The 11,642-nt window shown below is 45.3% G+C and overlaps 1 protein-coding gene across 1 annotated transcript; it reads left to right on the top strand.

The window, feature by feature from the left end:
* Window positions 1-4,250: 4,250 nt before the first annotated feature.
* On the top strand, window positions 4,251-9,853 carry LOC311593207 (cyclin-dependent kinase 4 inhibitor B). Its single transcript, XM_084774373.1, has 2 exons — window positions 4,251-4,936; window positions 8,234-9,853. The coding sequence occupies exons 1-2, from the start codon at window positions 4,805-4,807 to the stop codon at window positions 8,492-8,494; spliced, it is 393 nt and encodes a 130-aa protein (XP_084630499.1). The 5' UTR covers window positions 4,251-4,804; the 3' UTR covers window positions 8,495-9,853.
* Window positions 9,854-11,642: the final 1,789 nt, after the last annotated feature.

Raw genomic sequence — 11,642 nt, 5'->3', positions numbered from 1 at the left:
CTCTGAAAAAAAAAAAAGAGGAGAGTGGGGGTTGGAGGTAGAGTGTGTGAGGACAGGACTGGGAGGAGAGGAGGGAAGGGCTAGGATCAGGCTGTAAAAAGATTGAATTAACAAATAAACGGGGGGGGGGGGGGGGGGGCGGGAAGGCGGGGGAAGAATGAGCTTCACTGCTAACACATGATGTGATAAAATTAGGAAACAAGTTATTACATGTTTAAGAATGATAAACCCTGTATGTGTGCACACTGGAAAGAGCTCAGATCTGCCTAACACTGGCTCTGAGCGGAGCTGGGCTGTGTAAGAGGAATGCTCTATATGCTAAGAGGGAATAGGTAGAGAATTCCTGGTTTTACTAAGTAACTTCTTTGATTACATCTCTCTCTCTGCCAATACATTGTTTAAATATTGTCTTTCAAAGACAGTCATACTAAGGGGCATTTGGGACATTTATCCAATGCATGTCTTTTTTGGTTGTAGCAATCATTTTGAGGCCATACATGCCCAAAAGCCGGTGCTACTGAATTGCTAACAACCCCCTGGATGTTCACGTAGATGAAATTATATATAATTATCACGAGTTAAGAACCAATTAAGTTTTGAAAATAAAGGCAAGGACCAAGACATACAGTGGCCATCCTCAAAACAAAATTGTTCTAACTCCTAGACTGGTTTTTCAGTATTACTTCCTATATGATTTCCTACTAAAAAGACCCAGCACTGCTCAGAAAAGTTGTTCATTATATGTACACAACATGAAACATGCAGGGTAACACTAGGACATACTGTAATACCAGAAATTAAAGATTTTGAGCAAGACCACTGGGGTCATGCCAAAAGAATTCAGGAACCAACTTACAGGCACTACTGACCAAATACAGTGCTACAGATCAGCAAGAATTCTACAGGGTTGAAGAACTGAAGATTAAAGCACACTGCTTAAATCTATAGCAATTATCTTGAAATCATTAATCATTTTTTTAGAATATGCTAGAGATAACTAATTCACCATGAAAACTTACAAATGAAATTTTTGGGTTTTTTTTTCCCCGAGACAGGGTTTCTCTATGTATCCTTGACTGTCCTGGACTCACTCTGTAGACCAGGCTGGCCCCTTCACAGCAATCCGCCTACCTCTGCCTCCCAAGTGCTAGGATTAAGGGTGTGCGCCATGACCACCCAGCGAAAATTTACAAATGAAATTTAAAACCACTTAGTGCTTGTCTTGACTTTCTTATGTGTAGATGACCAAGTAGCAGCGAAGAGCAGGTCCTCTGTGGAGCTAGTCCCTCTTGAAAACAAAGGCAGTAAAGTCAAGACACCCCTTTCCCCCCAGCCCCCTATATATTTGACAGATTAGCAAAGAAATCGGTGATGGTGATACATGCCTATAATCCCAGTACTTAGGAGACTGAGACAGGGAGGTCGAGCATTGAAGAGCAGCAAGGGATTTACAGCAAGGCCAGACTAAGCAACTTTGTGAGACTCCTGTCTCAAGAAACCTAGCAACCACATGGTGGCTCACAACCATCTGTAATGGTGTCTGATTCCCTCTTCGGGTGTGCATGAAAACAGAGCACCCATACACATATAAATAGATAGATAGATAGATAGATAGATAGATAGATAGATAGATAAATCTTTTTTAAAAGGCACAAAAATAGGATGTGATGTGAACCCTGGAATAATAATTACCAACTAATAAAATAGAAAAAAACCAAGACTATTAGAAAGGAGGTGGGTTGTATATAATTTGAAAAAATCCCCAGAAATGACTGTATCCCCTTCTCTTCTGTCTTAGAAACACTGTACTAGAACACACAAATGACACTGTTATAGCTCCATCCTCTTGGCCACTTACCTAATTCTATGTACAAATTTATGGGTCCATACCAAGCGTCACTAGCATAAGTATCTCCTGTGATGAGCATAATATGCTATAGTAAAACTAATTTTACACACTCCCTCCTCCCATCTCACTTATCATTTAGTTTATCTTTATCCTCACTTAATGAGTGTTGAGCTTGACCGAGTCGCGGCTAAAACACTTCTGTGTTCCCACCCTGCCTCATCCGTCGTCGCTGTGTCTGAGTCACAAGCTATCAGGCTGTGCTTCATCCCGGGATCAGCTGGGCTCCAGGGACAAATAAAAGGCTTAATTATCTCGCTCTACAGTCCAAGACAAAAGTATTATCATATCAGTATCACATGTGGAATATCATCCTTTAAGTCTATTAAGGGTTGCTATGGTGTGAGAAACCTGAAAAAAAAAAAGCAGTGTAGAAAATCATTGATTACCATTTTATTGTTTCTTTCCTGTTGAGACTACCAAGCTGCTGCTATTCACTACTTAGTGGAAAGGGCAGAGGCTCTGAAGCCACACAGGAAAGATCCCACCTCCAATGACTAGATAATATACAAGTTAATTATGTTTTTGAGTATTTTGTCTTATCTATAAAATTATAATACCAGTGTATGTTGCACAGGAGCTTTATGGAGGTAGAATGTAATAATATTTGTAAGGTACTTCGAGCAGGAAATAGAATGTTTGTTTTCCTTCTTTCAAATACAGTGAATATGATTGTTTATAGAGATAATATTAAATAACACAATATCTGGAAAACAAGTTGAGCAGGTTAGTTTTTGTGGGGAAAGCCCATTGAATTTCCTTCTGGGGTGTTTCCTGCTATTTTGTTTGTGATCTTTTAAACCAAGGCCTCACCCTGTAGTGCAGGCTGGCCTCAAACTTGCCACAATCCTCCTGCCACGGCTTCCTGGATGCTGGGATTACAGGTGGTGGTGGGCAGAAGACAACATTAAACCATCAAGGTTGGTATCCCTAGAATTCTGTGTGCTGAAATAGTAAGGACCACCCAGACCGGCAGGGCAGGTTGTCGCTGTCCTTGGTGCTGGTGACTGCGTCCGCGCGCTTGGCGAGCGGTGCCCCTACCCCAAATGCTTTGAGTAAAGCTCCCAGTTCTTCGTGGAAATTTTTCAGTCATTCTGCTTTTTGGCTTTTCTCTGTCTTACTGTAACTTTCTTGTGTTTCCTTCAAAGGAAAACAATTCTTCTGCATTTTATTATTTATAAAAGTTTTTACTGGGAAAAAAAATATCCTAGACTGAATCTATTTGCTTCACACCCATTAATATCAACCTGCTGGTTTAGTACTTCCTCTTGCTAGCAAAACGCCAATGTTATTCATTTCAGAAGCTCTGATTTCCCACTCTCCACCTTCCTTCCTCCCTCTCCCATCTACCTGTGCACACCTATGACAGCAAATACATTTGGGACTGAGTCCCGGCGGAAAATAGAAACCGTTTGTAAACACAGCGGACTTCTATTCCTCTGCTGGACTAAGAGTGGAGTAGCCACCAATAAATAGTTCTAAATGGTAAATCTGACGAAAGGATAGCAGAAGATGTGTTCTGAAGTCTTTGGTTTTTAAAAATAAAACACTCTCCCTCCCTTTAAGATCGTCTTCATAGGCACTCTTAACCTATGTTGTAAATAAGAACTGCCCAGCCGGTCTCATGCAGCATCTCTCCAGAGTTGTTTGACAACAGGCATACAACTTGTGGCTCTCTTCCTATTTCACTGTAGCATCAGTTGTAACATTTAAATTTTTAAAGCAATATGTTTATTCAATCCCCTCTAGGAAGATTAGGGAGAAATGTACCACTTGATCTTTACATCTTCAGAGGACAGTTTAATGACAGGTTCAGCCTGTTTAATGACAGGCCCAGCACCACACCCGAGTTTTATTGTTTCATTATCCCTGCATAAATGCACTTTATTACACATGATAACTAAAAATCAGATGCTTGCTGAGGTGGGTTAAAACCGGTAAGAGGGCAAACTAAGATATACAGTGTACACGTGGAACCTAGACCTCAGATATTTTGGATGGAGTCCTGGCTAATTACAACTTATTGTCTTTGAACTTCTGTAATCCAAGGACCCGCCTGTCTCAGCCTCCCAAGTAGCTGAGTACAAGCACACGTCCAGGAAGCCTTAAATTCTTATGATCTGTTTTTGGGTGTGTGTGACGTTACTCTGTCTCTAAAACATTGTTTTAATTTCGGAATTACAACCACAGCTCAAAGAAAAAAAAATTAAAGACATACAAAACAGGATTGTTGGGATGTTTTAGTGGGTTTTTTTCTGGCTGACTAAATAGCAAGACATAGCCAAAAGAAAATTGCTCGGTCTGGTGTGAAACTCGTTAAATTCAAGTACCGCCTAGAAATGAGCTAGCCTCGCGTGACAGGTGTTGTCACTTTCAGAAATCTTCAGAAACGGAGTTTTTGTTGTTGTTTTTTTTTTAACTCCCTGAAGGCTTTCTTTCGGCCACTCGATCGCAAGAGAAGGAGATTAATGTCTCCGCCTACAGTGTGCAGAGGCTCAACTCAGAGGCTCAACTCATTCAAAAATAGCCAACCGGCTGCGTTCCGTTCCAGACTCCGAGCTCAACGTTCTGCGCAGGCGTCTGAGAGCTTCCGACGCTAGGTCACACCCCTGCCCAGTCGTCTCTTGACGTCACTGTGTGTGGGCGGGGTTAGCCGAGCGGGCGTGGTATGAGGGGGCGGGGCCGGCGGCGGGCGGATCGCCGCTGCTCCCTGCCCGCGGGCTCCCCCCACTCGGCCGAGCCCGCCGACCGCTTTCGGTGCGCTTCGCCCGCGCCCGAGCCCGCGCGTTCCCGGGAGGAGCACCGGCGCGGCCGGAGAGAGGCGGCCGCTCAGAGACGAGGCTGTGGCAGTCTCACGGCCAGCGGAGCACCATCCCTGACGCGGACTGGGACGAGGGCATGCTGGGCGGCGGCAGTGACGCGGGCCTGGCCACCGCCGCGGCGCGGGGACAGGTGGAGACCGTGCGGCAGCTCCTGGAAGCTGGCGCGGATCCCAACGCCGTCAACCGCTTCGGGAGGCGCCCGATCCAGGTAGCGGGGGCGCCCCGGGTCTCGCCGGCAGGGGGCGCACGAGCGCGGTGCCCTCCGCGGCGGCGAGTTAGGACCGGGCACCTCCTGGGCCGCCCGCTGGTGCTGGACTTGTACGGCCCGACGGGAGGCAGGTTTTGAAAGAGAGAGAGAGAAAAAAATCCTGAAAAAGAAAAATGATCGAAAACCTCCTCTGCACTAATTGGCTTTTTCTTCGTTTTGCGATGCTGGGTCGGGAACCCAGCCTCCCACCCCTGCCCCTCCCCCCCCCGCCCCATGCTGGGCATGTGCGCCACCCTTGAGCGCTGTCCCCAGCCTCCGGATCTTGGTAACGGTGGGAAAGGAAAGGTCAGATAGAGAGGACGACACGGTAATTATTACCAGTTACACGGCCTGGATTCAGGGAATTCCACAAAATTGTAGTGCTTGGAGGGAGAGAGTTCACTGTGAATTTGTAAACAACGGTATGAATTTTTTTCTTTCTTTTTTCTTCTCATAAACGTAATCGTATCTACAGGACTAAGGTTTCCCAAACGCAGCACTTAATTTCTTGTATGCGGACGTTAGCAGTGTAGTCTTCCACTATTTAATTAAAACAGGCAAATCACTCCCAAGAGAACGGTTGAGTCCTTTCAGAACGACACGGGGATTCCCTAAACGTTCTCTTAATTATTGAGATACGTTTGTTCATTGTTTACTAATCCTGCTTTAGTTAGTATTGACTTTATTTCTTGAAGATCTAACACAATGGTTCTGTGCTCTTCTGCTGATTATTATAGTTGCCTTTTTTACTCACCTCACCGTGCCTCTCTGGGACTAAGGAAATGAAGGCGCTTGTTAATAGTGTAGATTCTGGGGAAAATAAGTATTCATTACCCTTGAGTTTTTAGGGAAAAAAGAGATGTTTAACAAAAGAATATTTTAAAGCACCAAAAACATTGTAAAGTGAACGTAAAGATATTATAAGAACAGATTTTCTTATTTACTATTTTATGTTCTTTACTGAGAACATTTAAATCTTTGGGGGACTGTAAAAGTAGCCTTTTCCTCTCTAAAAGAAAGAGATTGTTGTGTTTCTTGAAGAAAGAAGGAATGTTTCTAATGTCCATGTGATTAAAAACTGACACATGACCACAAGAACCAGTGGCTGTTTAGGACAATTAGATACCAAAAACTGTTGTATTGTTAACTTAAAATATGGAAGCAAACATCTGCATGGTGAACACGATACACAAGCAGCTGCTATGGGGTTATATCTCCAAAACATCAGGGGTTTTTCTCAATTATGCATCTTTGTGATTTGATTGGTACCAGCCACGCTTTTTAGACAGTCTTTTTATATAGAAAAATACTACTTAAAATTACATGGTTTGTATACTATAAATGAATGTTAATTTCATGGTACAGTGTATTTTCACCGTATATCTAATCTTCCCACTGTATATCATAGTAGGTTAAAAATGCTATAAGATGCTAAACATTTACAACAAATCATTTATTTTCATAATGTTACATAAGCTTGGACTATGACAGGGTTCCTCCAATCTCCACTTCCAGCTCAGATGATCAGAGTACAGTCAGTTTGTGAGCACAGACAAACATGGCATTGAAGGAGCAAAACCTTTTTTTAACTGACTTGTTCATTGTTTTTACCTCTAAGGCATTGCTCTAACTTTAATAATAATCATCATCATCATCATCATCATCACCAGTGGACTATGTAGTTTATGTGATGGCTTAGTTTGCTTTCTGTGCTTGCTGTGATAAACACCATGACCGAGAGGAACTTGGAGAGAAAGGGTTTATTTGGCTCACACTTAAATGCCACCGTGCATTAACAATGGAACCTGGGGGCTGGAACTGAATCAGACACCATTATTATTGGCTTGCTTCTCAGGTTCAAGTTCACCTGCCTTTCTTACACCTTCCAGGTCCACCTGAGGGGGGGGCGACACACCCAGGCTGCACTGGGCCCTCCCACATTTATCTTTAATCAAGAAAATGCCCCCCCCCACAGGCTTGCCTACAGGCCAGTGTGATGGAGGCTTTTCTCAGCTGAGGTTCCTCCTCCCAGATGACTAGCTGTGTCAAGTTGAGACACTAACCAGCATGTCTGGTTGGTTAGACCTACCTAGGGGACAGAGGAAATCAACATAAAGCTTTACAGAGCCTGGTTTCTGGTGTCCTGCCTGCAATGTGGGCACAAACCTTGTGGGAGCAACCAACCAATATCTGATTTGACTACAGGCCCATTCCAAAGATGGAACCAATAACTGACAGTGCTTGAATTTGGCCAAGAACTAGAGACTAAACAGCCCAGGGACCTGGGGTAAAACCAAATAAATAAAGTAGTAATATGAATATCATTCTTCGGTGCTTAGAGAGCAGCGCCTTGCTCAGCCTCCTCCCGAGGCAGACAGGAATGATACAAACACTCACCGCCACACAATACGCAGAGTGAGAGGCCTGGGAACACTGCACCTTAAGTGGGTGTCTCCATCACACCCCTGCCCTGGGGCTTAGGGAACCCTGCAGAAAGAGTGTAAGAGCTAGAAGGGATGAAGAACACGAGAACAAAGTGCTCTCAGGGAGCTCAGCAAAGCTCCTGTGCCCTCACCGAGACTGGGGGCACGCAGGGGTCTGCACCTGGCCCTCTGTGTGTGTTCGTCTCCCAGTTCCTTCCTGTGGACTCCTGAGCGGCTGAACGCACGGGTCGCAGTCTTCTGCCTTGTGCTCTTCCCCTTCTGTTTGCTTTATTCCATTCCAATGTGTTAGTTTGTGTTTTTATCTTATTTTATTTTATGTTATTATCCCTTAGAAGCCTGATCCTTTTCTAACAGTCAGAAAGGGAATCAGTCCGGATGGGAGGGGAGGTGGGGAGGAGCTATGAGGAGCAGAGGGATGACCAAGATAAACTACGTGAGGGAAATGGTCGATTTTCAAGAAAAGGGGAGGGGCATTAAAGAAAACTAATTAAAAGCCCAGTTCAAACTGAGCTAACCAGATCACTTAGCAAAATACAACCCCGTTATCCAACGGTCCATATAAGAAATAAGCCATTTCTCCGCCCTTTCTCGTTGCTTCTGCTGTAGAGAATAAAATGGAATCTATTTTGAGTTCAGCCTAGGCTATAATTGGTGGGGAGTGGATTGAGTAAGCAAATGAGAAACCAGACACCTGAGGCTTGCAAGCTCCTTAGCTGGAAACTTCAGTTTGGTAACGGACTTCTATGAAACGGCAAGGCGTGCAGCACCAACTGACACCCAGCCTCACTCTGCGCTCTCTCCCTTCCCCCCTCAGGTCATGATGATGGGCAGTGCCCAAGTGGCAGAGCTGCTGCTGCTCCACGGAGCGGAACCCAACTGCGCCGACCCTGCCACCCTCACCAGACCTGTGCACGACGCGGCTCGGGAGGGCTTCCTGGACACGCTTGTGGTGCTCCACAGGGCAGGGGCGCGGCTGGACGTGTGTGACGCCTGGGGCCGCCTGCCGGTGGACTTGGCAGAAGAGCAGGGCCACCGTGATATTGCGAGGTATCTGCACGCTGCCACCGGAGACTGATGGCAAGTTACCTCAGCCTCCTCAAGGACTTTTTCCTCCCCAGTCCCATCTAGGATGAGTGCAAGCAGGAAGAAGATCTGCGCACAGCCAGCAGGCCTTCCAGAACTCTGAACTGTACCCAGGAAGGCAAAGCCAATCAGAAATAACTTCCTAAGTGTTTTCTGCGGCTGGATCGGGCACTCCAGCCTCACTCTGCAAACAAAGGGCTCACCAATCAGATCTAGTATTGTGTGAAGTTCTGGGGGCCCTTTATCTTTCAGGTGTAAAATAGCAAGGGAAGATCTTGAATCTCCGCGAGAAGATGCTGCTGTGGGGATTGGGGGAAAGTGGCGATTGTGGCTTGGGTGGAAGCAGTCAGTACCAACCCCCTGTGAACTTCCAAGGCGAAGGATCCACAGGGGAGAGGGAAAACTTGGAGACTAGGGGAGAAGCACTGCCGTGGCTTTGTGCACTGTGTCATGCGTGGTGATCCACCTGCACAGTGGCATTTTAGAGAAACTGAAGACTCACCCCCAGCTCCGCCAGGAAAATAGTGGAAGATGAAGACACTAGATCTCTCTAAACCCTGTGAACTGCTGTCGCCTTCATGAGCTATGTGTCCTGACAGACTCAACATGCCCAAAGCCCAATGTAGCCATTTGCTGGATGTAACATAGTTTAAGAACCCCTTTAGGCATTTCCTACATTTGAGTTCTTTAGTAACAGTGTATTTAACAAGGAAATCTTTTAACAGTGTAACTTCTGTTCCGCCCCAGAGGTGAAACTGAAGTGCAACTTGCTTTTATTGTTTGCTTGTTGGTTTTGTTGTTGTTGCTGGTGGTGGTGGTGGTGGTGGTGGTGGTTAGTTGGTTTTGGTTTGTTTGTTTTTGTTTTTGTTTTTCCCCCCTTCTTTCCTTCCTTTTTAAGGCAGTGCTTTCCTCTGTGGCTCAAGCTAACATCAGGGTACTGGCCTTGTAGCATGCACCCCTAAGCACAGCTTCTCATGAAACTAGGACACTCCTAGTGGCAATGTGCACCCTGCTTTTACCCTTATCCCGTGTTCCTCTGTTCACTGTCCCTGTATAGTTTCTCAAGGGAATTTGTCCAGGTGTCCTGCTAACTGATAGCTGAGTTTATCCTGTCAGTTTCCTTGGGCTACTTCCCAAAGGTTACTGAAAAGGAGGCTGAGTATGAACTTACTGAAATTTAACAACTCATGGGCTGCCTTGCTGTCTACTGAACAAATTGTGGATGTGCTCTGGGGCTTCCAGTGTGGCTTGGCGCATTACAGCACTGAAACAAATGATACATCCATTTAATAAACAGCATGGATGACTCCAAGATGTGGAAAATGTGGCATTAAAATGTATTTCCAGGTTGTAGAGATGGCTCAGAGAACATGAGTTAAGTTCCGAGCACTCCTATCAGGTGGCTCATAACCACCACCTGTAACTCCAGCTCCATACCCCTGCCTCCACAGGAACCTGCATTCATGTGCATGCAACACACACACACAAACACACACACACACACACACACACACACACACACACACACATGCACACACCATTTCTTTCTTCTTTCTTTCCTTCTCTAAGCTAAAATAAATCTAGGGCCAGCAGAGAGGTCTCTGTGGTTAAGAGCCTTTGCTGTTCTTCAGAGTGCAGTTCCCAGAAACCCTATCAGGTCCAGGATAATATGACCTCTGCAGGCACCAATGCATGGCATACACTCACATTTTCACACACTGTTTTAAAGAGTTATTGTATTTCCCTGGGTTTACCACTAACTCTCAAATGTTAAAAGATTCAAAAGTGCTCACTGCTTGTCCTTTGTAATATATTCTGATAATGATTTCAATAACTTATTTTTTAAATCTACTTATAGTAAAACATAAGGTTTATATTTTATGTTTCTAGGTGTGGAATGTAGTGGACAGTCATCTAGATGCAAAGAGGAACTACATAGGAAACTGGAGAGTTAGAGAAGCAAGAAGGCGGCCGCCTCTGAACTAAATACACAAAACTTCCCAATCAATTCTTTCTTTCCCAAAATAATATATTACCAAAGAAGATGAGTTAAGAAATAGACCATATCTTCTTGGGAAGGGCAACATGTTTATTTATACAATTTACATGGAACACTGGGCTTGCTTTAAAACCCATTTGTTCCCTCAACACTTAACCCTTCCCTGTTGTATAAAAGTCAGTTTGGCCCCCAAATGTGGGTCTTTAAAAGTTTACAAATACTGGAACTTTGGCTTGTGGAATAGGAGACTGGCAAAGTCTGGTATCCAAGGGCCAACCTACTACTGTGGGTTTCTTGTGGCAAAGGAATCGTGTTGAGACAGACAGAGAGGGGGGGGGAGGGAGGGAGGGAGGGAGGGAGGGAGGGAGACAAGGAGAGAGTCAGACTCTCAAGCAGTTTGGCAACTCCCATTGGCAACTTCTGAGGGTGGAGCCAGCTCACTTGCGCTAAGCACCTGTTCTAGTCTCGTTCAGTTGCTGTGACAAGCACTAACCAAAAGCAACTTGGGTAAGGAAAGGGTTTATTTGACTTACACATGTAGTCCATTATCAAGGGAAGCTAAACCAGGAACTTGGGGCAGGAAGTGAAGCAGAGACCTCAGAGGAAGGCCGCTTACTAGCTTGTTCCTCCAGGCTCGCTCCACGTGCTTTCTCATATAAGCCAGGAATGTCACACCTGTGATAGCACCATCCACAGTGGGCTCAGCCCTCCCACATGAACCAAATCAAAATGTTCCACAGATTTGCACAGGCCCCTCTGATGGGGGCGGCTCCTCGATTGAAGTGTCTTCTTCCCAGGTGACTCTAATTTACACTGTGGGGAAGGTGTGTAACAAAAACCACCCAGCACAATACCTCCCATGATTTTTCACCACTCAGCCACTCAGCACTCCACCAGTGGGGGCAAAGTTGCCAACACATGCTTGCGGGGAGGGGAGGCACACTTAAAGAGTAGCAGAGGCCCTTTTTGCACCCTTTGGGTGTCATCCTGCGGTGTTAATTTACACTAACAGGCCACACCCACCCCACCTACCCACCCCAAGTCTTTGCATATGGCTTTATCTCAATGTCTTTGTTATGGATTTAGTCATCTTTTAAGTGTGCTACTGAGCTCGGCTTAGGGAACAAGTCCCCAGGGAAAT

This window comes from Acomys minous (assembly GCF_964271855.1).
Source record: "Acomys minous genome assembly, chromosome: 1".
In the NCBI taxonomy this organism is placed as follows: domain Eukaryota; kingdom Metazoa; phylum Chordata; class Mammalia; order Rodentia; family Muridae; genus Acomys; species Acomys minous.
Note: the sequence above shows the minus strand (reverse complement) of the source record. Positions and strands in the feature narration are given on the sequence as shown.

What these genes read in the sequence shown, in the direction of transcription:
- LOC311593207 (XM_084774373.1), top strand. Translation starts at nt 4,805, where the DNA reads ATGCTGGGCGGCGGCAGTGACGCGGGCCTGGCCACCGCCGCGGCGCGG. An exon ending in TCGGGAGGCGCCCGATCCAG is followed by an intron (nt 4,937 to 8,233) that starts GTAGCGGGGGCG and finishes TTCCCCCCTCAG; the next exon opens with GTCATGATGATGGGCAGTGC.